General features: G+C 38.9%; 1 protein-coding gene across 1 annotated transcript; it reads right to left on the reverse strand.

The window, feature by feature from the left end:
* Positions 1 to 295: 295 nt before the first annotated feature.
* Positions 296 to 9,688, reverse strand: LOC120744723 (homeobox protein Hox-B1a-like). Its single transcript, XM_040049270.1, has 2 exons — positions 4,482 to 9,688; positions 296 to 3,262 (listed from the first exon to the last, which is right to left on the reverse strand). Exons 1-2 carry the CDS (start codon positions 5,308 to 5,310, stop codon positions 2,916 to 2,918), a joined length of 1,176 nt encoding a protein of 391 aa, XP_039905204.1. The 5' UTR covers positions 5,311 to 9,688; the 3' UTR covers positions 296 to 2,915.
* Positions 9,689 to 22,589: the final 12,901 nt, after the last annotated feature.

The following is a 22,589-nucleotide window of genomic DNA, read 5'->3' on the forward strand; positions in this document are numbered from 1 at the left end:
CGAAACTGATGTCTTTCTTCTATATGGAGGACCAGAAGAGTCATGATCATTGAAAAAAGAAGCCTAAATATTGAATTGTACAATAAAATATGTATTTGTTCATTAATTTACAAGTTCATTTTTATTCATTTTATTTACTTAAATAATTTAATTTAAAATAAAAACACTATTTATCATTCAAATTTTTCAAAATGAATTATTAATCCATTAATAAATACTTTAAATCCAAAATGAATTTCATTTAAAAAAAAATTAATTCTCAGTGAAAACAGATTTTCAAAAGGCAATTTTGAGTTCTAAATAAAAAAAAAACTGATTTTTAAATATATGAAAAAATAAATAAATAATTGGACAAAGGAATCAAAGATTTATTTCTGACATTTAAAATGGTGATTCCACTCCTCATCTGAAAATCCATTTCCGCACTGCATTTCCCGTTCCTCTTGGCTCATGAATTAGCTCTTATGGAAACAGATTCGCTTTGGGATTAACTACTGGATTAGCGCAGTCATTTGGGTTCTAGGGGCTGTCCTACGCTTTTGGTACAGTAAATTGTTATTAATTAATTTATGAATGTAACACACATGATTAGCATTCTGAAATAATAAGAACACTGGTGGGATTGTTTCCTCAAATCAAAAACAACAATATTAAACATAAATGTGGACCTCTGGCATCTCCTGAGTTTAGACAGATGGAAATCCAGTTTCATACCTTTAAGTGGTTTTCCTGAGACTTTTCTGATGTATTCAGCACTCTGATACAGTCTTAAAATTGAAAACAAACAAACAAACAAACAAAAACAAAACAGTATTATCTATGAGTGAAGAACCAATCAATTCATATCATACACATACTGGTGTCAAATGTTTGGCCAATGTGTCCAAATAACAGCCAAAGAGTATAAGCATACCTTCTAGATGACTTTGCAATGTGTGAAAATAGAGGAATTTTGGAATGTTTTACTGTATTTTCAAAAGAGAGCAGTGTGTTTCAAGTCATTAAGTCATCAGAGTGCTTATTTAAATTGTTCCAAGCCACAGAGCTGAATTATCTTCAGTTTTATAGCCTTCTCATGGCCTCTTGGGCTTCATTTTTTCCATGTGTGCGAGTAGACTGACTAGATGTGGAAAAACTTAGATATATGGAATTTAGGACATATTTTTCTTACAACAAGCTGTATATCATCTGTTTTGTAAATCCACCGTTCATTCAATCTGAAAGCAGAATGAAATCCAGCCTTTTGGAGGATTTTTTTTGCAGATTTTTATGCAACAGTTTCACTTTTTTGGTCCACTTGAGGTCAAATTGGGCTGTGTGCACTCCATTAATTAAAAGGAAGTTGACATGCATGCATTACACACTTCACGGTCAGTTTAAAAACAAAGAATCAACTCTTAATCAACAAAATCATTTTATGAGGTAGCTCAAAGTAGAAAAGGAGGCAGAAATATCACTGAGAGTCTCTTCAAGGCAGCAGAACTAAAATGAACCCTGTTCTCATTTAAAAACAATATAATAAAAAATCAGTCACATCATTGTCAGTTCAGGGTACAGGCTGACATCAAACCCAGCCATTGTTCAGGAAAACAGACTCCTGAACAATGTAAACATGATCTGCTTGGATAAAATTATCTGGTACCGGAGTGGGTACAGGCGAAGGGAGATTCCAAACACAATTTTATTTTTCTAAAGTCATATTTAGGAGTGAATCACTTTATGTGAAATCATTTTGTCTGGAAAAGGAACATTACCCCCCTACTACACACACACACACACACACACACACACACACACACACACACACACACACACACACAGACATATTATCTAGAATCAAAAATATAAACAACACATCCAATAAGTTATTCTCAATGGCAAGGACCCAGTCAGTAAAAATTAAACACTTCCACTCTTCATCTTAAGTTCAGTAGTTTCCCTAAACCCCGTCCTTTTAAGTGCACACAAACAAACACTCTACATTAACCTGAATCTAACTGACATGTTTATATTCTAAATCAGACTGCAGAAGAATCACAGCTTTTCTAAATGCTCATAAAACCTGAAGAAAACATAACATTCCAGCTTCATGTATCTTCTGTCTGAAAGTGTCACCCTGTAGTCACATAGTGCAAAGACCAGAGCTGCATAGGAAGACACATGTAGGCCAACACTAGAAACAGTAAGAAACAGGGAAAAAAGTATGTTCAAAGTGTACCAGATAGCACTATATTCTCATCATTAGGCTTCCTGTGTTACCAACATAGCTCAGAACCCACATCATCATCTTCACAGTTTTGTATATGTCTCCCCGAGATCATTTACATTTGCAGCATTCATGAAGGCTTTTAGGTGAGTTTTAGTGACATAGTAAAAGCTAATTTTATGGGATTGACTTTTTTAAATATAGAAAGTTAAATGCTATAACAGAATGACTAAAATAGATTTTTTTCCCCAAAACAATATTAAACTATTAACAAAAGAACTGTACCCCCCCCCCCCAATCAGGCTGAAAGATTGATCATATAAAGATGTCATCGTCATTATCATCATCTACATGAATGATTTTCACTAAAAGACCCAACATTAACTGCTCCTCTCATCCAGTTTGTATCAAAATCTATAATCAGATATTTTTTATGCATTTTCTGTTATCTCCATGGCATAAGTGCCATTAGTTTGTCAAATCAGTGCACTTACTGTATGTAACTGTCAATTATGTCACTAATATACATTTTTTTCTTTCCCTAAAATGCACTGAGAACTTATTTGCTCCATGTTCATGTACATGAGGCATAAAAGTCCATCTGAATGGGTGGTCGGCCATTATAGAATTCTGGGACTTAGAAAATCTGTTCAACAGGCAGTCTTTTAAGAATGGGTTGATGGGTGTATCACAGTGGTACAAAGCCAGATTACGTCTCCGAGCTCGGGGACGCGCCTGGAGACGTAGACGCGGAAGAGCGGTCAGTGTCTTCCAGCTCCTTGTTCAAGCTGCTGCCGGTACCGGAAGAGGAGGAGAATGGCCGCGCAGACGCGGTGGCGCCTTCCCGCTCGCGCTTCTTCTGCTTCATGCGTCTGTTCTGGAACCAAATCTTCACCTGCGTCTCGTTGAGCTCGAGCGTGGCGGCGATCTCCACGCGCCGCGCTCGCGTCAGGTACTTGCTAAAGTGGAACTCCTTCTCCAGCTCCGTCAGCTGCCTTGTGCTGAAGTTGGTGCGCATGGCGTTGTTGTGGGCAAGACCGTAGTCGGCCACTTTGACTGCGAGAGAGATGGACAAGCTGTTAGACGAATGTTTTATGTTTTACTTGTACGTGTAATGAGAAAAGCGCTCGTTGTTATGGAGCTAGATGTGTTCTTTATTAATTAGAAAATAGAGATATATTTAGCTTTAGTCAGAGTTTGGTTTGTGGTTTGATATCCATAATTTATTAAATTACATCAAAATAAATACAAAGTGCATCACAAAGATGAGGTTTAAAAAACACAAGCAGTGAAGGACATCAGTGGGCCTAAGGAGGGATGGAGAAGCAGCACGGGGGTGTCGGTGTTGGTGGTGGAGCTGGTTAATGGAGGGGCTGCTTTTAAAGATAACAAAGCAGGAAAGACTTCCAACGGAGAAATAACCTGTCTGCTGTAATCATTAAGACACACACACACAGAGCTCACACTCCTGGGCTCAGCTGACCCAGACCAAAGTATCTACACATACGACTGCATAGTGAAGTCCGAAAACGACTCTGATTTGTACTTTTAGTGCCATTCAATTAACTGTGTCACAGTAATAAAGTCCAAAGCGTTCCTAAATGCAACAAAGCACTCTGTTAATAAAAATAGAGTGTATTCATATATCAGTTTTTCAACATCTGTTCTACCAGTTATTTAAAATGAAATTATTTAAAGGCCTAATTTATCTGTGACCATTAGTCGTGCTGGATGGTATTAACGAGCAATCTTTTTTTTATATGGGAACTTCTGTCTTCTTTTTAAGTGCTCGCAACAACGAATTGCTGTAATTCATTATGGGCCTTATTTATGTTGGAAAACCACAACTGTTATTCTTTCTTTCTCTCTTTCCTCTTCTTTGACGATTTGAGTAATTAAGATAAGTAAAAAATAATAATAAAAAAAATAAAAGCCTGCCATCCGCACAAAGACAGTAGTAGTAAAAACATGATGTATTTTCTCTGAAAGGATAAAATAATGTTGTAAAAATCATTTCGATCAAACAATGTTGTTCTCTGTACCATAAAGTTCTGATCTACAAATTATGCTCCTGACTACATTCAAGCTACATTCAGTCCTCATTGACCGTCTTAAAACGAATTCCCCCGCTCTGTTTGTTTATTCATGCATTTTTGACTGCATTTCATATGAAAAACATGCCATAATATTATACGAAACTTTTGACGGACTGCAGACTTAATCTCACTATAAGGTTTTATTAAGACGTTAAACGGATAAGTGAACCCTCTCTCACCTGTCTTCGGTGGATTTCTCTTCACCTTCATCCAGTCGAAGGTCTGCCCCTGCCCGGCCTGCTGGACCTCATCGTCCCCTCTTTCACGATCCTGAGATACCGGCAGCTCCCCGTAGCCTCCCCCAGGCGAAAGCTCCAGGTAGCCTCCTGCGTCAAGAACCCCCCCACCGATCTGCTGCGGGTACTGTGACCCAGCAAGGGTGCGCTGAGGCCCGCAGTAGACCCCGGTAAGAGAGCTGTAACTGGGGCCGACGGTTGAGGCCGAGTTGGGGAAGCTTGATTGATGACAGTAGGTGGAGGCCAAAGAATCCTCCATGAAATACTGCGGATGGACGGAGTTTGGTGCGCCTGTGGCAGCAACATACTCCGAGTTTGTGGTGCATGCCTGGCCCACATAGGCCCCCGTGTTGCAGCCGTTACTATAAGGAGAAGGTATTACACTCTGCAGGCTTTGGCTCTGGTGAAGCTGAGGGTGATTGTGATGTGTTGGATGTTGGTAGCCGCTGTGGGTATGCTGTTCGTGATGTTGAGGAGGATGTTGCTGATGATGCTGACTTACTCCTCCGCTGGCGGTGTCCGCCCCAACGCCCACGTACATCCCTCCATCCGCGGTATAACTCGCTCCTACGTCTCTGTTGTCATTTCTGGACCCGGGGACAGGAGAACCGCTGAGGCCTGTTTGGATGCTCACGGGGAATCCCTGACGCTGATCCAGGGGAAGGTGATGGTGCAGGTGATGATGGTGGTATCCAGATTTAGGCGCAGAATAAATGCCAGTTGGTTGTCGGTTACAAATAGAGTATTCCACAAAGGAGTTCATGTTGTCCATGCAGACTCGAAGCACCAGGGAATTGGTAAAATGTCTCGACTTGTTATCAGCAAGAAACACGACCGAGGTTAATAGAAATTCGTTGAAAAGCAAAAATCAAATAACTAAAAAATCCATTTGAAAGTTGTTCCTATAGTCGGCAGTATGATATAGAATCTCCCTGTTGTGTGCAAAAAGCAGTACAAAAATCGTGTTGGTTTTTTAATTGAAAAACCCTTAAAGTAATTTAAAAAAAGTCGCAACAAAATTACATTACAAGTAAAAAACTGTAGACATTTCCAATGTGAATGAAAAAATGCGAAGGCTTTACTTCTCCAAACCAGAAACACATGTGGTCTGCTGCAGTTTGTGTGTGTTTTAAAGGCCCTACTCTATCAGTAACTCAACCTGTGTTTCAAAGGCTCGTCAGTGACAGTGGAAAACAACGGGAGAGGACTGAAAAGAATACAGTCACATTTTCAGCTTCACACAGGTTACACCCAGTCTTCCTAAAGTCGGTCTTTTTTCTTCAAATTCTTCAATTTTCTCTGGCTCTTGCTCTTCAATTGTCTCCCTCTCTCCGTTTCACCGTGTCACTCCTTTTCTTACCTCCATGGCAGGTCACGTGGCTCGTCGCCTATGGTGACCGGAGGCCAGAAGTTTGTTAGCTGGTCACGGGAGCGAGGGAAGTCGTGTGTGTGTGTGTGTGTGTGTGTGTGTGTGTGTGTGTGTGTGTGTGTGTGTGTGTGTACGGGAGGAGGGGAGAGGCTCTTTCTTTCGGTTCTGGAGTCGAGTTTGCACGCACGCGCGTTGAGTTGGCCCATTTGTCTCATCCATCACTCGCGGTGACATTAGCACGACAAAGAGACTTCAATCAAACCGGCCCATCAATCTGATATCAGCACGGATCTGTCAGAGCAAAGAGAGAGGCAGAGAATAAAAGAGGACCTGTGAGCCGGCCTGCAGCTTCCAGACCTCCTTCCTGCAAAAAGCTCAAAGAAAGAAGACTGAAACTAAACAAACTAAATACAGTACACTGGTACCATGCTACTATCCCTTTATTAAATATTAATACAACAAGTAATACTGGTTCTACATCTACTACACAATAAAAAAAAATCAAATTTATTATAGTTTTGTCCATGCTCAGCTAGTATAACATTGCACTCCAGTATAAATTGTAATTCAGAAACACAGAACAACACCACATCAAAGTCAGTGATAATTCACAGTCCACTGTTGAGCCTTTGGGTATATCCAAACCTACTGTATATGTGGACGGAAAAAAGACAGTGATATAGCTCCCTTTTTTGGAAGCAGGCATTACAATAATACTGAGCACGTAACAATAAAACCAATAGACAAAGAGAGTGCTAAAACAGGAAATGTGTTTAGTTTGGTAAGTGATGTAACTGTTTGTTCTCATTTAAATTTCTTCAAAATAAACCTTGTTCATGTTATTGTGCTTATTTGTAGCAAGTAATATAGGGTCCATATTGAAAGAATTTAGAATTATCTTTTAACATAGCTCCTTAGTGTTTGAAGGCTTCCTAAACCCTGCGCCACCTCAGCTGCTCTGTAAAAAAACCCTCAGGTGACACAAATCACAATCATCTATTTCAAAATTAGATTTCAGCATTGAAGACTCTAGTTCTGACTTACTGCATACTCTACTTAGATAGCTCTCTTTCCCTCACCACATGGCGTATATGCAATACTGTAAAAGGAGACTCTTTAAATGTGAGGAAAGGCATCTACGGAAAGTGTTTCAACCTGATTTTCCACAAATTGACAGAAGTTCATGTGTGAAAACAACTTTACATTAAGAAACAGTAATTGACTTCATTTATCCTTGGCATGTTAATAACAATTCTGTCACTTGTGTTGATGAGGAGTGGATAGGTGTCAGGTAAAACACATCTTAAGTTTGAGATGAAGAACTGAAGCAACTACCAATGACAGCAAAAAACTGTTCATTGACATAGGATAGTGTAGTAAATATATATGTCTTTTCTGTATTTTCTTGTCCCTCAACCCCCAACTGTCCATAACAGATGGCTGCTCCTCTCTGAATCTGGTGCTACCAGGTTAAAAGGGAGTTCTTCTTCCCCACCTCTGCACGTGTTTGCTTAAAGGAATACAATATTTGGTTTTCCAAAATATTGCATTGTCTTATCTTACAGCATACCGATAATGGGACGACTGTTGTTGTGAACAGGTCTACAAAAAATACTTGAAAAAAATGAATTAGGTTACCTATGCAGTGTCTACTAGAGATCAACTATTAGCTACAACGCAATATGTGATGAGCAAATCACTGGATAAGGCGTGACACTGTGCTGAGCACCAGCTGTTCAGCTCTGACATTTATCTGTATGTGGATGGTGTACTGACTCGTTGTCTTCCTGTAACAGCCACTTATGCACTTACAGAATGCGTATTTGTGAGCCAACTAATACACACATACATATATCACATAAAATATAACTTAAACACTAGGAACACGTTTAGCCATTTTGGGGTAAAGTTAGCTGTTTTTTATAACAAACATTTCTCTCGACAGGACAGAAAAAATCTTTCTATGGATTAAAGGGGTTCCTATTGATCAGAAAGCTCAATTGCAAGGGACTTATGGGAGTCAGTTTACTTTTCAACAATTGCATTGGGAAGCCATAGATTTCCGATGAGTGAATGTGCATGTGCAGGTGCCCGTGTGAGTGTGTGCTAATTGAATGAATGAACTGATCTGTTACACAAATGAGGTTAAAGTAGACAGGAGGCATTTTAGTGGGCCAAATCCTGCTGGTCCAGCAGAGCAGGAAGCAAGGATGACAACACAATGTACTTTCTGTGTGTGCGTGTGTGTACATGTGCATATATCAACGGCCTACAACTGTGCAATCGTTGAGGTTTTTTGGAAGAAGTCTTTTCAGTGGAAATGTTTCAGAATAGGACTTTTAATTCATTTTAGTCTTTCTATGTTTTTGTTATATGCTTTCAAGGAGAAAAGGGAACAACATCTCTTCATTTCTTACATTCATATGTATTAAACATTTGTTCCTCAAGTGTGTACTTCACAGCCTGGACACATTCTCATTGGTCATTAGCCTCCATTATAACTGCCTCCAATGAACCCATCATCAATTTTTCCCCTCCAGAGCCTGTGTGAAGTGCCTGACAGCAGGCGTACTGCAGCCGTGCCGCTATGACGAAATCAGAACGAGCGGCGTGGGCGAGCGACAAGGAGGGAGGTTAATCATCAGTGAGGGGCTGAAAGGAAAGAGAGGCAGAATGAGTGGGCAGGATGTCTGCAGGAATAGACCAGGACAAGAAAAAGATTAAATGACGCCTACACCGCTGCCTGGGTGGTGGAGAGCCTAAAGGAAAGAAAAAGAGAGAGAGCGGGGTCAACTGGTCAAACTCGACTGTGTCCCCATGTTTAGTTTTTTACATCCATGTAATTCTGTAATGTTAGTTTTTTGTACAGGTTTGTACCTGGTTAACACATGATAATGCCACATGATCTAGTAAGCAGGTGTAAATCTGCAAACTAAGTAAAAAGTACTACTATTTTTGAATAAACACAGAAAATTAAAAAACAGCATAGGCTCTTTTTTATTTAGCTTCAACTAAACCACCACTTACCATTCCACCAAATTATAGTAAAAATTGGCTAATACAATTCATTCACTAAGGCAGTTGTGATCAACCTGTATTTCTTTCTTACTCCCCATTGCTCACCACCCACATAAGGCACAACATGGGTCACATATGGGTCAGGTGCAACATGTGTTGGGCAGCGAAGCAGTGAGGCCCTGGCAATCCAATCTCTGGCTGTTGAGGCTGACTCTTGGGACATAGAACGTCACCTCTCTGGTGGGGATGGAGCTTGAGCAAGAGGATGAGGTTGAGATATAGCATCAGATGTATAGATATAGATATAATCCGTGCTTCCATGCTGAGTAACAGTGTAGAAGCACTGTTACTCAGCTTGATACACTCAGCCTTCACAGAGCTGCTGGGTGTATCAAGCAGAGGCTAAACCTATGCTTGAAGCCACTGAGGTGTTCGATGGTGGGGGTGACGCGATGCCACTGTTATGAATGAAACTTGCCACACTCCAATAACTCCAGCCATACTTATCTTGTCAATTTAACATCTTTATTGTATTCCATTGGTTGTATTTGTTGTTCAACAGTTCTTTTTATCCAGTGTCATTTATCATAAATGACAACAGCGCAGTGGTCACAGACTGTTTGCTCTTTCTGACCAATAACACCTGACACTAATTATGTGTGTCTACCTTAACCTCCTAAGACCCGAACTCTTCCACTGCATGCATTTTTCATTTCTCTTTGATATTTGGACATATTGGGGCCCGATGAATGTAAAAACAAAGAATTACCAGATTTTTTTTTTGCCTTATTTTTGTTTTTAAGAAAAATGAGAGCCACATATGAGGATATTCATTTAAAATTTTGATAGAACAGTAGCAGTGTAATGTCCTCGTCAGTGGATATCAGGCCCTTGTGGAGCAAAATTCAGTATTTTGGTCTAAATAACCCAAAATGTGATGTCCACATATGTGGACGCCAGGTCCTAGGAGGTTAAATACAGTCTCATAAACACACCATACAGTAAAACACAAAAAGTGACCCCTAGTGGCACACATTAGGTAACAAAACAAAAAATGGCTCCTACAGTGCCCCTCCTGGACACTCCAGTTCTACTGGGATACTTCTTCACTCATGTAAATGGCCTGTGTTTGTATAGTGCTTTACTTAGTCCCTAAGGACCCCAAAGCGCTTAACACTACATTCAGTCATTCACCCATTGGCGATGGCAAGCTACATTGTAGCCACAGCTGCTAGCCACCACCAGTAGGCAACGGGTGGGGTGTCTTGCCCAAGGACACAACAACTGAGACTGTCTGAGCCGGGGCTCGAATCAGCAACCTTCCGATTACAAGACGAACTGCCAACTCTTGAGCCACGATCGCCCCATGTAGACAACATTAGCAGGAATGGGTGCCTGATCTGAACCTGAGTGGTATTGTGTTATTGTTACAGTTTGTCCATAATGAACACCATGTTTGAACTTAAGGATTTTCAAAAGTGCATGTGGCACCAGGACTCCCTGATTGAGTTTGGAATCCCATCATTAGATGAGCTCTCAATGAGCACCACATGATAGTGAGGTAGAGTGGTGTGGGAGGATGCTGGAGAGGCCCTCCCAAATGTATAGTAAGCGTTCAATCATATGATAAGGGAGTGTCTGACAGAGACCCCTGACCACAAAATCTTCAATTTCCAAGTCTTGCAGAACTTCAAAGACATTATGAGGGAGGCTAGGAACATCAAGTCTAAATTAAACATGTTTCACACCTCCATTGTTGAGGCAGCTACATGGATCTGTGGCTGCCACTACCTGTACCTGTCATAGAAGGAATACTTTGACATATTCAAGTCTACATGTGAGTTTACCTGACTAGGCTACATGTATTTTGTAGACTTGGAGAAGGCATTTCACTCCATTTAACTGAGCTACTATGGGAGGTACTATGGGAGAGTATGTGCTGTAGTTTGTTGGTATCAGCCATTAACTGTATTAAGCTCTTGGTCTGAATTGCTGGCAGTCAGCCATAATTATTCCTAGTGACTCCATCAGGGCTCCGCTTTGTCACCAATTCTGTTCTTAAATTTTAAGGACAGAATTTCTAGACATAGCCAAGTGGGGAAAGGATTCCACTTTGGTGGCCTCAGGATCTCGTCTCACGTTTTTGTGGATGATGTGGTTCTGTTGGCTTCACCAGGCGTGGCCTCCAGCTCACACTGGAGCAGTTCTCAGTAGGGATGGGTATCGAAACCCGGTTCTTGTTGAGAACCGGTTCCCACTGTTTCAATTCCTTGGAATTGTTTGCCATTTTTGCAAACGATTCCCTTATCGATTCCAGTCGCCCCGAATGACATCACCACGTTGCGGAGCGTCATTTACCTGGCAGGAAACATGGTACCTAAGCGGCTCAAACGCTCAAAAGTTTAGTTATACTTTACGAGAACGGATGACAACGGGGCAACTTGCAAAGTAGATATTTCATTTAAGGGAGGAAACACTACGAATATGCAAAAAACACACGATGACCTTACATGAATGTCGTGTTTTTAATTCCGCTCCGGACTCGTGAATCTCAACCCAGCAGCAGCGGTAACGTTTGCACGTCTTCTCCCGTTAATGCGGCAGGTAAATAATCAACTAACAGTGCATATTATGTTAGCGCGATCTGCCTTATCACAAAACCTGCCATTACTGTGCATTTAGGTGACCATGATGAGAGAGACAGACAGAGTTTGGCTCAGATGCTGGCAGTTCTCACTGCAGTCTACCGGTAGCGTCTCCTTTCAGGCCAGGATAGACGAATGTCACCGAGCAGTGACTAAGTTTGTGGTAAAAGGCTTGCACCCATTTGCCACAGCAGATGTCCCCGATTTTCGGCAAGTGAATGTGTTTAATTGTAGGCAGGGACATTACTGGATATTCTTGTGTAATTGCTACTGAATAATTTATGTTATACTTTGTTATTGCTACAGAAGAATATTTATTTTATTATTTTATATTTAGAATTTTTTTTCCTGGGGACCCTGTGACACCCCATTGAAGAGCCGTAGGCTGTGGATCTCTTAAGATCTCACTGTTGGGTTTGTAAGGCCATGTTACTCCTAAATTTCTATCTTGTTCGAAGAGAAGATATAAAACAAAGTTCTAAGCTATTCGACCTTCGTGTTCTCCTATTTTTTAAAAAAAGAATCGATAAGAGAATCGATAAAGAATCGAATCGTTAAACAGAATCGAAAATGGAATCGGAATCGTGAAAATCTTATCAATACCCATCCCTAGTTCTCAGCCAAGTCTGACGAGGCAGGAATGAGAATTAATATCTCTAAATCTGAAACCATGGTTCACAGCTGAAAAAGGGTGGAATACCCATGCTGAGTCAGGGATGATTTGCTCCCCCAAGTGTAGGAGTTTAAGTATTTTAGGGTTTTAAACACAAGTAGGGGGACAGGCGAACAGGAGATTAGCAGATAGACTGGATAACATTACTGTTCCTGCAGTAATGTGAACATTGTACCAGTCTGCCGTGGTGAAGAAAGAAGTGAGTGTTGTTGTGTATTCAGTTTAATTCCCATTTAGCCTTTTGATTCATTTTTTCAGACTTTTGGGCTTTTTTAAAATCTACTTTGTGCTTTCAGTCTCATTTGGGTCCTCCACCTCAACTCTTCTGGGCCTGAACTCCAATATAATACAAAAAAAACCCCAACAACAGACCACAAAGCCTGAAATGCTTACAAAATCTCTCAAATATGCTCTCGCATATTATTTACAGCCAAATTTCATGAAAAAATGTAGCTGTTTCCCTGATTGTTGTAGTTATCATTTAAACACAGTAGGTTATACTCAGTGGGTACATTTATTTAAATGGGCCAGAAAACGACATGCTAAAATGACTAATATTTCACTCAGTCAACTGAAGCCATTGTTAATTTGTAATGTTAAAATTGTTGTTATTGTGTTTGCTAGCCTATTCTGGCATTAATTAACGCAAAACTCCTAATTTACTGTTCCACTAACATGTTTTAATTTGATTTACATGTGATGTTAACATATAGTCTTGTTTTACTTATTAAAACTGCATCTAAATATTCTGTAATGCTATATCTCAGTGGAATAGCTACTGTATGGCACTAACCTCCATGAACTACTGAAAGGGTCCATGATCTACTATTGCAATAAAGAAATGGTCCACTGGAGTGAATGGAGATGACTTGACACTTAATACAATATTTTCTCAAGACAATGTTTTCTATAAAACATTTCTCTAAAAACAGACACTTTTTTTAATTTAACTAACTTAAATCCTATTTTAGGATAAATCTATTTTAAATTTGCTATTAGGGATATACAGTTTTATTACTAAAAAGTGTGATGAATCACTTACAGCAATCAAAAATAAAACTGAATGTTAAAATAAGTGTTCGCTTCTTTATTCAATTTCTTTTTATTTTATTTTATTTTATTTATTTTTTTGCCAAAGGTATAAAGTGTTTCTTCAGATGGCCAAAAGAGCCACTGGTTCAAGACACCAGACCATAGTCTTCCATAAAAGCCCATTAAGTAGCTTTTTAGGCCCAATGAAAAAAACATATGAAAACGAAATGTAAGTTTTTCAGCCTGTTTGGTAAAAAATCTATGTGCCCCCTACTCAGTCTCCTAAAGCGAGCTTAGTTGCTCTTTGGAACCACTACTATGAATTTCTGCGTCTATATGTAACAATATCAAACTTGTGTCCTTGTAAATAAACCAGTAGTTTGTGACTATGAGACTATTTTGGGTCAACAGGTATACTTGTTTGCCTTCACAGAAATAGCAAACAAGTATACCTTCACAGAAATAGTGCAGGCTCCCCCTGGAGCCTGCACAATAGGGTTCAACTTTACAAAGATATCCATCTGTTATCTTGTGTCACTTACCCTAACATGGTAATCCTGATAAGTGGTAACATGAAAATTGTCTTATGAGCTTGGAAAGAAAAGCGTCTGGACTTCTTTGACCAATTTGAAAATATTTATATTTATATTATTCCTTCCTATTCTTCTGTTTGAAAAAAAAATAGTGTGTTGTTAAACACTATACAGGCTGAAAGGAAGACAGCTGACATAGTGAAAGAAATGAATTTGTGGTAGGAAAAGCATTGTGCAGCAGTAGTATTTACAAGCAATGTATGAATGTAAATCTTTAAATCATGGATTTGGCTAGTAAAAGTGTAAAAGTACTATATAAATGTAAGTTGTTTAATGTGTGTTAAAGAGTTTCAGCCTGAAAGCACCAGGATATGTCCTTCAATGCACATATTAAACATGTATGTAGGGATGCTTTCTTCCATTTGAACAATGTCTCTAGAATTAGAAGCATCTTGTCTCAGAGTGACGCAAAACAAACTAGTTTTTGGTTCTGCTGGAGGTTCTTCCTGTTAAAAGCAAGTTTATCCTTACTACTGTCACCAAAGTGCTTGCTAATAGGGGGGCCATATGATTGTTGGGGTTCTCTGTTTTCTCTGCATTATTGTAGGTTAACGAGGTTGTTAACTTACAGGTATGAAGTGCCTTAAGGTGATCGTTGTTGTGATTTGGCTTTATATAAATAAAATTGAATTGAATTTCAAAACTGTAAAAATGTTCAAACCAAGTCTCTTGCATGAATTTCTGCCTTGCAGTTCATTTGATGAAAGGTGAGGACTTGAATATGAATTGGTCCTAGTGCTTAGTTGAGAGATACAGGGTGATGGATACCCTGGTCAAGCTTCCTCATGTGGGTGACAACAGTGGTACAGACAGGCAGATGAGTTATCTGCCTGTACCAGGTACCAGCTGAGTTCTGAGCAAATTCTTCCAGAGAGCATCAGACCAGTACCGAGGCAAAAGTTACGTTTTCCCACAGGAAATGACAACACTTGAGGAAACCCAGAGAGGTTTCTGCAGAATAGAGAAACAGGAACATTAAAATTTCAAGAACACACAGGGAACATTTAGGAGCCCAACTTCCACAACCATTGGTACCAATCTGGCAAAGAGTAGTGGCTAGAGCTGCTTCTTAAATACTGGCAGCTTGATAAGTATATGAGCAGCAGGTGTGTAGGTTAGGTTGGAAGTTATAGAATATTACTGCTGCCCACTGACCTGTATTATTGGTCATTTTTGCTGTCCTGGAAAAAAAATGAAATAAATGTGCAAACCTGTTGAAATATGAAGTTAAAGCATGTACAGAAAGTCGCTTTTCTGATTATCTTTTTCCACTTACCAGAGTCTCTAGCTGGGAGGGCAGGTGAGCTGTGAGGCTTGTCTCAGGTAAGGCAGAGAGTCTTAGTTATAAGCTCAGCACCAAACTACCTCTGACTGTCTGTTTATGTTTCTGAGTGTTTGCATTTTTTGTGGTGTCTATCCAGGACTGAATTTAAATAGGTTAAAAGGTAGAATTAAGAGGCAGAGACAAAACAGAAAGCTGATTAACTGTGATTGACTGTAACTTTAATCCCTTCTTCAAAGAAATGTATCAGTCTGATTTTAGATGCTTCTTCTTCAGTTTTCTTTATTTGTCTGTCTCTCATTTTAATATTCCTGTCAACCGAATGGCTCCGGAATCAGGAAGTTGTGCTCCAGTATTCCTGGAAAAGAGTGGAGATATGTGTGTGTCTGTTTGTCTGTACATGCACGTGGATGCAATTGTGTGTGTGTGTGTGTGTGTGTGTGTGTGTGTGTGTGTGTGTGTGTGTGTGTGTCTGTTTGTCTGTACATGCACGTGGATGCAATTGTGTGTGTGTGTGTGTGTGTGTCTGTTTGTCTGTACATGCACGTGGATGCAATTGTGTGTGTGTGTGTGTGTGTGTGTGTGTGTGTGTGTGTGTGTGTGTGTGTGTGTCTGTTTGTCTGTACATGCACGTGGATGCAATTGTGTGTGTGTGTGTGTGTGTGTGTGTGTGTGTGTGTGTGTGTGTGTGTGTGTGTGTGTGTGTGTACGGGCATGTGTCTGTGATCTGAGGGGCTTTCAGAAAATCATGAAAGATGATATAGGAGACATGGTGAAAGCAAAGCACTGACTGAGTGAAGGAAACAGAGGAGACTGCTTACATAGTTGCATTAACTCTGTAACCTGAAACACTGATGCAGATATTAAACAGAATTTATTAATAACATTTACACATATTTCAGCTGATGAGAAAGAGAGAGAAATTGTCTGCATCGCTGACATTCTCGTTTTTAATTTCTTTTCCAAGTTTGAGCACCATCAGATGACATTAAATAAACCTGCTAATGAAATTAAAGTGATATTGACATTTTCTGCATTTGTGAAGTGATGATGTTAAATAAGAAGAAGTAGATCTTCTACTTCATAATTTTCGTACCTTTTCAGGACATCATCATTTCACAATTTACTGATGTTTGACAACCAAAATGCAATGCATTGCAGATCCTGCAGGAAATGTGTACAGAAAACAGAAATTAATGATGAAAAAAACTAATTAAAAAAACAAAAAACAAACGACTCCTGTCACTATAAGTCAAATTCATAGATCCAGCATGCTGATTCCGTCTAACACAGTTTTTTTTTAATGTAATGCAATATGACTGTTTTTTTTTCTTTTCATTCTTTTTTTTCAACATTCCATGTTTGGAAAAGGGAAGAAACATCCAAAAAAATACTTGGCTGATGTTAGAACCTCTAAGTATTGCTACTACAGGCTGTTGTAAATCAATCAACAAACCTGGGGCCAAACAGCACCAAGGCAGAAAAGTGAGACATGATCTGCGATGTAGTTAGTATGTTATTAGACAGTTCTTCCTGTTTTTTGAAACATGCCATACATGTGACCTAAATGGACAGTAGTTTCTCACATATCTTAGATCATCTAATGAGATTGCGCTGATGGTGCCTAAATTCAAATTTAAAACAGTTCTTCACACTTTTTTGATCCAGTTTGAGTTGAGACTTTATTATCAACCATGTGGGATCTAGGTTATCATCAGTTATTAATATTTGCAATCACTACCATGTATTTTAAAGAAAAAGAAAAGCACCTTTAAAATATATATATATATATATATATATATATATATATATATATATATATATATATATATATATTTATCCCCTGATTGCCAATAATGTTAAGAACATTTTTCAAAGACAAAAATCTAACATTTTGATAGCATTAAATGGTATGATTATTGTTCACAATCATTGAGGATTAATATCTTTATTTCTCTTTTTTTGGCTTCTGTAACATTTTGCAGTACTTTGGTCAACGTTTGTTGTTTTGAAATATACTCTGTTTTTTCGGTTTTAATCTCCTGACATTGACTGGACCAAAATAATTGTGGTTTGGTTATAGTCAAATCAATGAATGTGGATACTTTCATAACAGTGATGTCATTAATGCTTTTTTAAACATTTTGTTATCATTTGTATATCAAATGGTGAAAAAAAAACACAACCAACAGTGAAAAGGCGAAAACGAGATGAAGGTGTATCAAAGGACTGCTTTGAGTCTCTTAATGAGCTCTTATGCCTCTGCAATTTCAGCTGACCTGACTTTCATCAAGTTACCTGTGATGAAAGTTCATTTACCTATGATCAAACAGTTTTCCACAGTTTCTTCCTCTTCACAAAATGAGAACCAAGTTGAAGGGTCACCATTTGTAACAGTGAAGGAGCTCAAGTGTAAGGGAACCACTAATAAAAACTTCCTTGACATGCAGAAGAAAAGGATCTTGATGTTTTTTGATCACAACACAAAAGTCATAAGTCATAGAGAGAGCCTGAGAGATTATACAGCACTATGCATTTAATCATTAATTTCTGGCTCTCTTCCAGAACTTTCTTTTGTCCACTCTTCCTTCCCTTGCAGCAGATGGCCACCCTTCCCTGAGCCTGATTCTGGCAAGAGTTTCTTCCTTCCCAAGTACTTGCTCAAAGCGGATCATTTGATTGTTGGTGTTTTTGTCTGTATTATTTTAGGGTGTTGGGCCTTGAACGCCTTGAGGCAACTATCTCCCTCCTATTCACACACATATATTCTGTCTTGCCTCTACTTTCATTCCTCTTCTCTTCAGTGCATACCTCCACCTCTTCAAGCTCCCTTCCACCTGCGTCCTACTTCTCACTACAAATTACAATGCCCTTTGCAAACATCATACTTCATGGAGACTCCTGCCTGACCTCATCTGTCAACCTGTCCATCACTACTGAGAACAAGAAGAGGCTCAGAGCCAGTCCCTGATGTAATCCCACCCCCACCTTGAACCCATCTGTCACTCCTACCGCACACCTCACCACTGTCATCCAAGTCATGGTGGTCTAAAGAGCCTGAAAAAGAAGACAAATGGACTTCTTTAAGTTTTGCGAAACCCTCCTGAACTGCTCTCTACATCTCCAACAACACTCTCAAAGCAAATATCCCATCTGTAGTGTTCTTTCTCAGCATGAAGCCACATCTTAACCTAGCTTCAACAAAATAAGAAGACTATTAGTACCTGCAAATAATACAAGTTCACAATAGATGTAGTAGCTATGCATTTCATACTCTTCAAACTGAAGTCAAATGTTGGAGGTCAGAGTAATTATGTAGTGTTCCTCTGCACACAGAATGGTGATGTGAGAGAACAGTGGAGAACAGAAGAGAAAAGTCAGAGCTGGAGGGGGATGGACACAGCTATCAAAGCACAGGTAAAATTAATCATAGGACAGTTAAAAGTTGCAGCAAGCAAATCACATAATCTGGAATTTTCCCTTGTGACAGAGAGACATCATAAACAGACTTTTTATGAAAACTCAGAATTTTGCAAAACAAAAAAAAGTGTTTTGGGTAACAAAAAATGTATTTAATATAGTATTTCAAAAAAGGTTAATTACCTTCAACTCTGGCCACTAGATAAGTTTATAATGTCTTATAAAAAGCTGGAGCACCCTTTTTAAGTGTGATGTTATAAAACACATCGTAGTGTTTCCACCATGCATTTTTAGATGCATCATCATTATTTGATTTTTCTCAGTTCTTGGCTGCTGGTTAGTGGTATGAGTCGACCACTCAGCAGTCTATTTAGTGGCAGTTAATTAGTGCAGTTGAATTGACTGACAATTGTCTGTGTTGGTCCCTTGGCAAATACCAGTAATCCCATGGAATGGCTCTTTATTGACCTATTAGTAAGCGAGTCCATGAGAGAGTTTTGTGCACATACGGAGAGTGATTTGTGTTTGGTGTGTGTCCTCCAAGGCTACCGCTTGACAACTCAATATACAGAATTGTGTGTGTGTCTGTGTAGGGTGGGGGGCATAGCTGTCCAATCTTTGCTCTCACATCCACAACAAACAGTATATTGATGGCACCCTCATAGGTATTGCTCACCTCTCTTTGGCTCACATACAAGACTGAATGAAAGGTAGTTTACCTACCATTTACATACAGTGGAAATGATTCTGTCACTGTACACATGTATGTGACTCAAGGACAGAGCATGCACACACTCTAAACCCCAGTTACACATTTGTTTTCTTTAGTTATGACTCTGCTCTTTATATCACCTCTTATTTTTATTTTATTTATTGCTTTCAAACAAACTGGACAGACCTTTTGTTCAGGTCCCAAAACTGTTTAAATGTGTTGTAATTGTGTCAAGAATGCACATTAGTTTACCTGTTGCCAGGTTGGAGAGACTTTCAGTGAATCCCCTATGTTGTCCCTTATTGTAAGATTAAAAACAAACAGCTTCAATCTTCCAATTTTGGAAAAAAGTACAGTAACAAGTCATTTTCTATACCGGCATTATTGAATGCCTTTCATCTAATACTAGGAATGTTGCCCTCTCTGGCATTATAGGATATGTGCTGTGATATATGATTTCAAATATGTTGCTGTATATTTAAGCAGATAATAACAAGTGCATCTGATCATATCAGATGATAAAATTAGGTTTGAAAATAATCCTAAAAAGTATGGCAATACCAAACAAACTTGATGTGTACACGAGTTTCAGAACTTGAGACAAATCTAGGAACCGATCCATGCAGTCTAACAAAACGGACAACTTTGAGTTAGCCAATCTAACACAAGGCTGTCTGATAGCTGTCTGTTTATCAGACAGTTGTGCAGAGAGCTTCTTGTGTTTTGAAACTGTGCTAAAATAGAGTTTCAAACAGTTTTCAAAAACTCTCAAAATTATCTTTTCGAGTTTTTTTGTTTATTTTTTGTAAGCTGTTCCAGTTATGAAAGACATAATAAGCCATTCCAGCAGTGGAATGCTTCAGAACCGCATCTGGTTAGGCTCAAGTGACAGAATGGTCCAGTGGCCCTAGTAATGATAGGACAAAAGAGGAAATCCATTAACAGTCACAGAGCCACAAAACTGGAATAAGAAGGAGGTCAGGGTGGATATTGAGGCCAATAAAATACATAACTTCATCACAGGCTCTGTGTTTTCTATTTCTAATAAAACTTTCTTTATTTTTAGCTTTCTTCATTTTTGGGTGTCTGGTAACCTGAACAGCATCTATAAATAATATGTCAATCATGAATGTCCTAGGGTCGCAGCAGTGAAACTCATCATACAGTTACTCATAGAAAAGCTGCTCTTAAAACCAAATGTTCAGGTCCAAATGAAATTCAAAAGCTGCACTCATTTACACCACAAGCAGAAGTGTAGTTTTGTTTACCGGAACTGTATACAGAGCAGCCTTCCAACCTGCTTCAAATAACCTTAACATCCTATTATAATAAATAGGTAGGTTTGGGTTTTTTTTGTTTTAAACCATTACAGCGTCACAGCAAATGTTGAAGGGGTTTTAAAGAAAACAATTATGTGACCATTAGTCATTTCAGGAATGCCTTGAAATGATGTCTGGTTTGGCTCAAGTGACAGGACCCTCTAGTGGCCAGGGCAATTTTCATGGGAACAAAAGATGAAGTCAGGTGACTTTGTCTTTAGATCCCCAAAATCAGCATAAACAGTAGGTCAAGGTGGATAGGAGGGTCCATCAAACAACAGTGGATTTGAACAAGAATTTTTTCTTTTGTCAATGATACTATCAGTGAAATGCACCTCCAAGTTTTTTTATTGGGCCTTGGCTTTTTGGTAATTTAATTAGACTCAAAATACTTACATAAGTACATATTTTTAAAAGCAGAGAAGAAGGACAGTTGCATAATTCCCCAAATGTACTATTGACATAATATTAGTATTTAAATAAATATTTAAATTCTTTACCATAGGATCATTTATTTTACAGATTTTTTCTGTTCCCTGCAATTATTACCTTCTCCTATAGAGACATACAACCAATAAGGTGGTTAGAATGGAGGACTTGTTATTATTTATTATTAGATCCCCCTGCTACAGTATTGTTTGCCCTGTTCATGCTGTTAGCTAGTTGATATGCTTAATCACAACAACAAATAAATAAATAGAAAATAGGGGTGGTAGAAATTTTCCAGAATGCAAAGATTATCTCATTTTAGCCCATTACTGGATCTAAATTAAAGGGTTTATCACAAAATACAGTTTTATTCAATTCAATATGTAACTTAGGGGTAATTTCAAACAATTTTATGTAGCAATCCCACTGGTCTCATGTATGGATTTCCTTATCTGAGACAGGCTGGCGACCAGTTCAGGGTGCCCCACCTCTAGTTCTATGGTAGCTGGGATAGCTACCAACCCCCCTGTGACCCTGAATTGGATAAGCAGAAAAGATTATGTATAAATATATCAAATGATAAGCTATGTTTCCAGTGTTAGAAAAAAAAAAAAAACAGTTTGCACAGTAATGTGATACAGATAAAATATTCACTTCTTTGTAAACTTTTTTGATTGCCAGGTTATGAAACTAATTTTGCCGTAGTCTTCATGCATTCAGGTGTGATGTTGTTGTATTAACAAGTAACTGTTTCTTTTTCTACATGAAAGAAGGTTAAGTATAAAACTTCTGCCATTAAAAAGAGTGTTTCATTTTCTATTTAAGCCCATCCCTTTGACTTGTAGGTCAGCAGCAAAGCTAGCGAAGCAGCTGCAGGAGCAGCAATAGCATGACAGTCTTTTGAGAGGAAAGTTTCCTCTTGACAACCAGGATGATAAAAATCCACTACTCACATATTTCACCACTGCTGCTAAGTGGGTGATCTATCACACCTGAGTTATGCAATATCACACACGTACCCTTACACACATACACACAGGCAGAAATCATAATGATGGCAATGGTGATGCAAGAGATAAAGAAGCAGCCCGCATATTACAGCATGGCAGCAGGCCGACAGGCGGTGACAGCCAGGAGAGAGAGATTATTGGAACACACACACACTCTGTCCCCAATACACACATGCAGCCACTCAGAAGGTAAGATATGTCTCCCAGCATCTCTATGCTGGGAGACATATTATTGCTGTAATCTCTTTGTCTACAAGACACACTTAGATGAATGGTTACAGAAGAAAGAGAGATTGTGGGTAACTGCAACCATGTTTAACTGCATGTCGCACAGCCTAGTCTCATAGTTAATATACTTATTATATGGCGATTAGAATAGCTTTTCAGTTAAATATTTTTTAGGATAGTTTGAATTATCCTTCTAGTTCATGCAGTGCTCACCTACTAATGTACAGCAGAAGAGTAAACTGAGAAACCATTCCTTCCTAATGAAGCACTTTATAATAAGTATGCAATGTAGAATGACACATGAGTGAATATCCGAACAGG

The sequence above is a fragment of the Simochromis diagramma genome, unplaced genomic scaffold, assembly GCF_900408965.1.
Source record: "Simochromis diagramma unplaced genomic scaffold, fSimDia1.1 OVJJ01000517.1, whole genome shotgun sequence".
Taxonomy (NCBI): Eukaryota; Metazoa; Chordata; class Actinopteri; order Cichliformes; family Cichlidae; genus Simochromis; species Simochromis diagramma.

What these genes read in the sequence shown, in the direction of transcription:
- LOC120744723 (XM_040049270.1), bottom strand. Translation starts at nt 5,310, where the DNA reads ATGGACAACATGAACTCCTTTGTGGAATACTCTATTTGTAACCGACAA. An exon ending in GAGAAATCCACCGAAGACAG is followed by an intron (nt 3,263 to 4,481) that starts GTGAGAGAGGGT and finishes TCTCTCTCGCAG; the next exon opens with TCAAAGTGGCCGACTACGGT.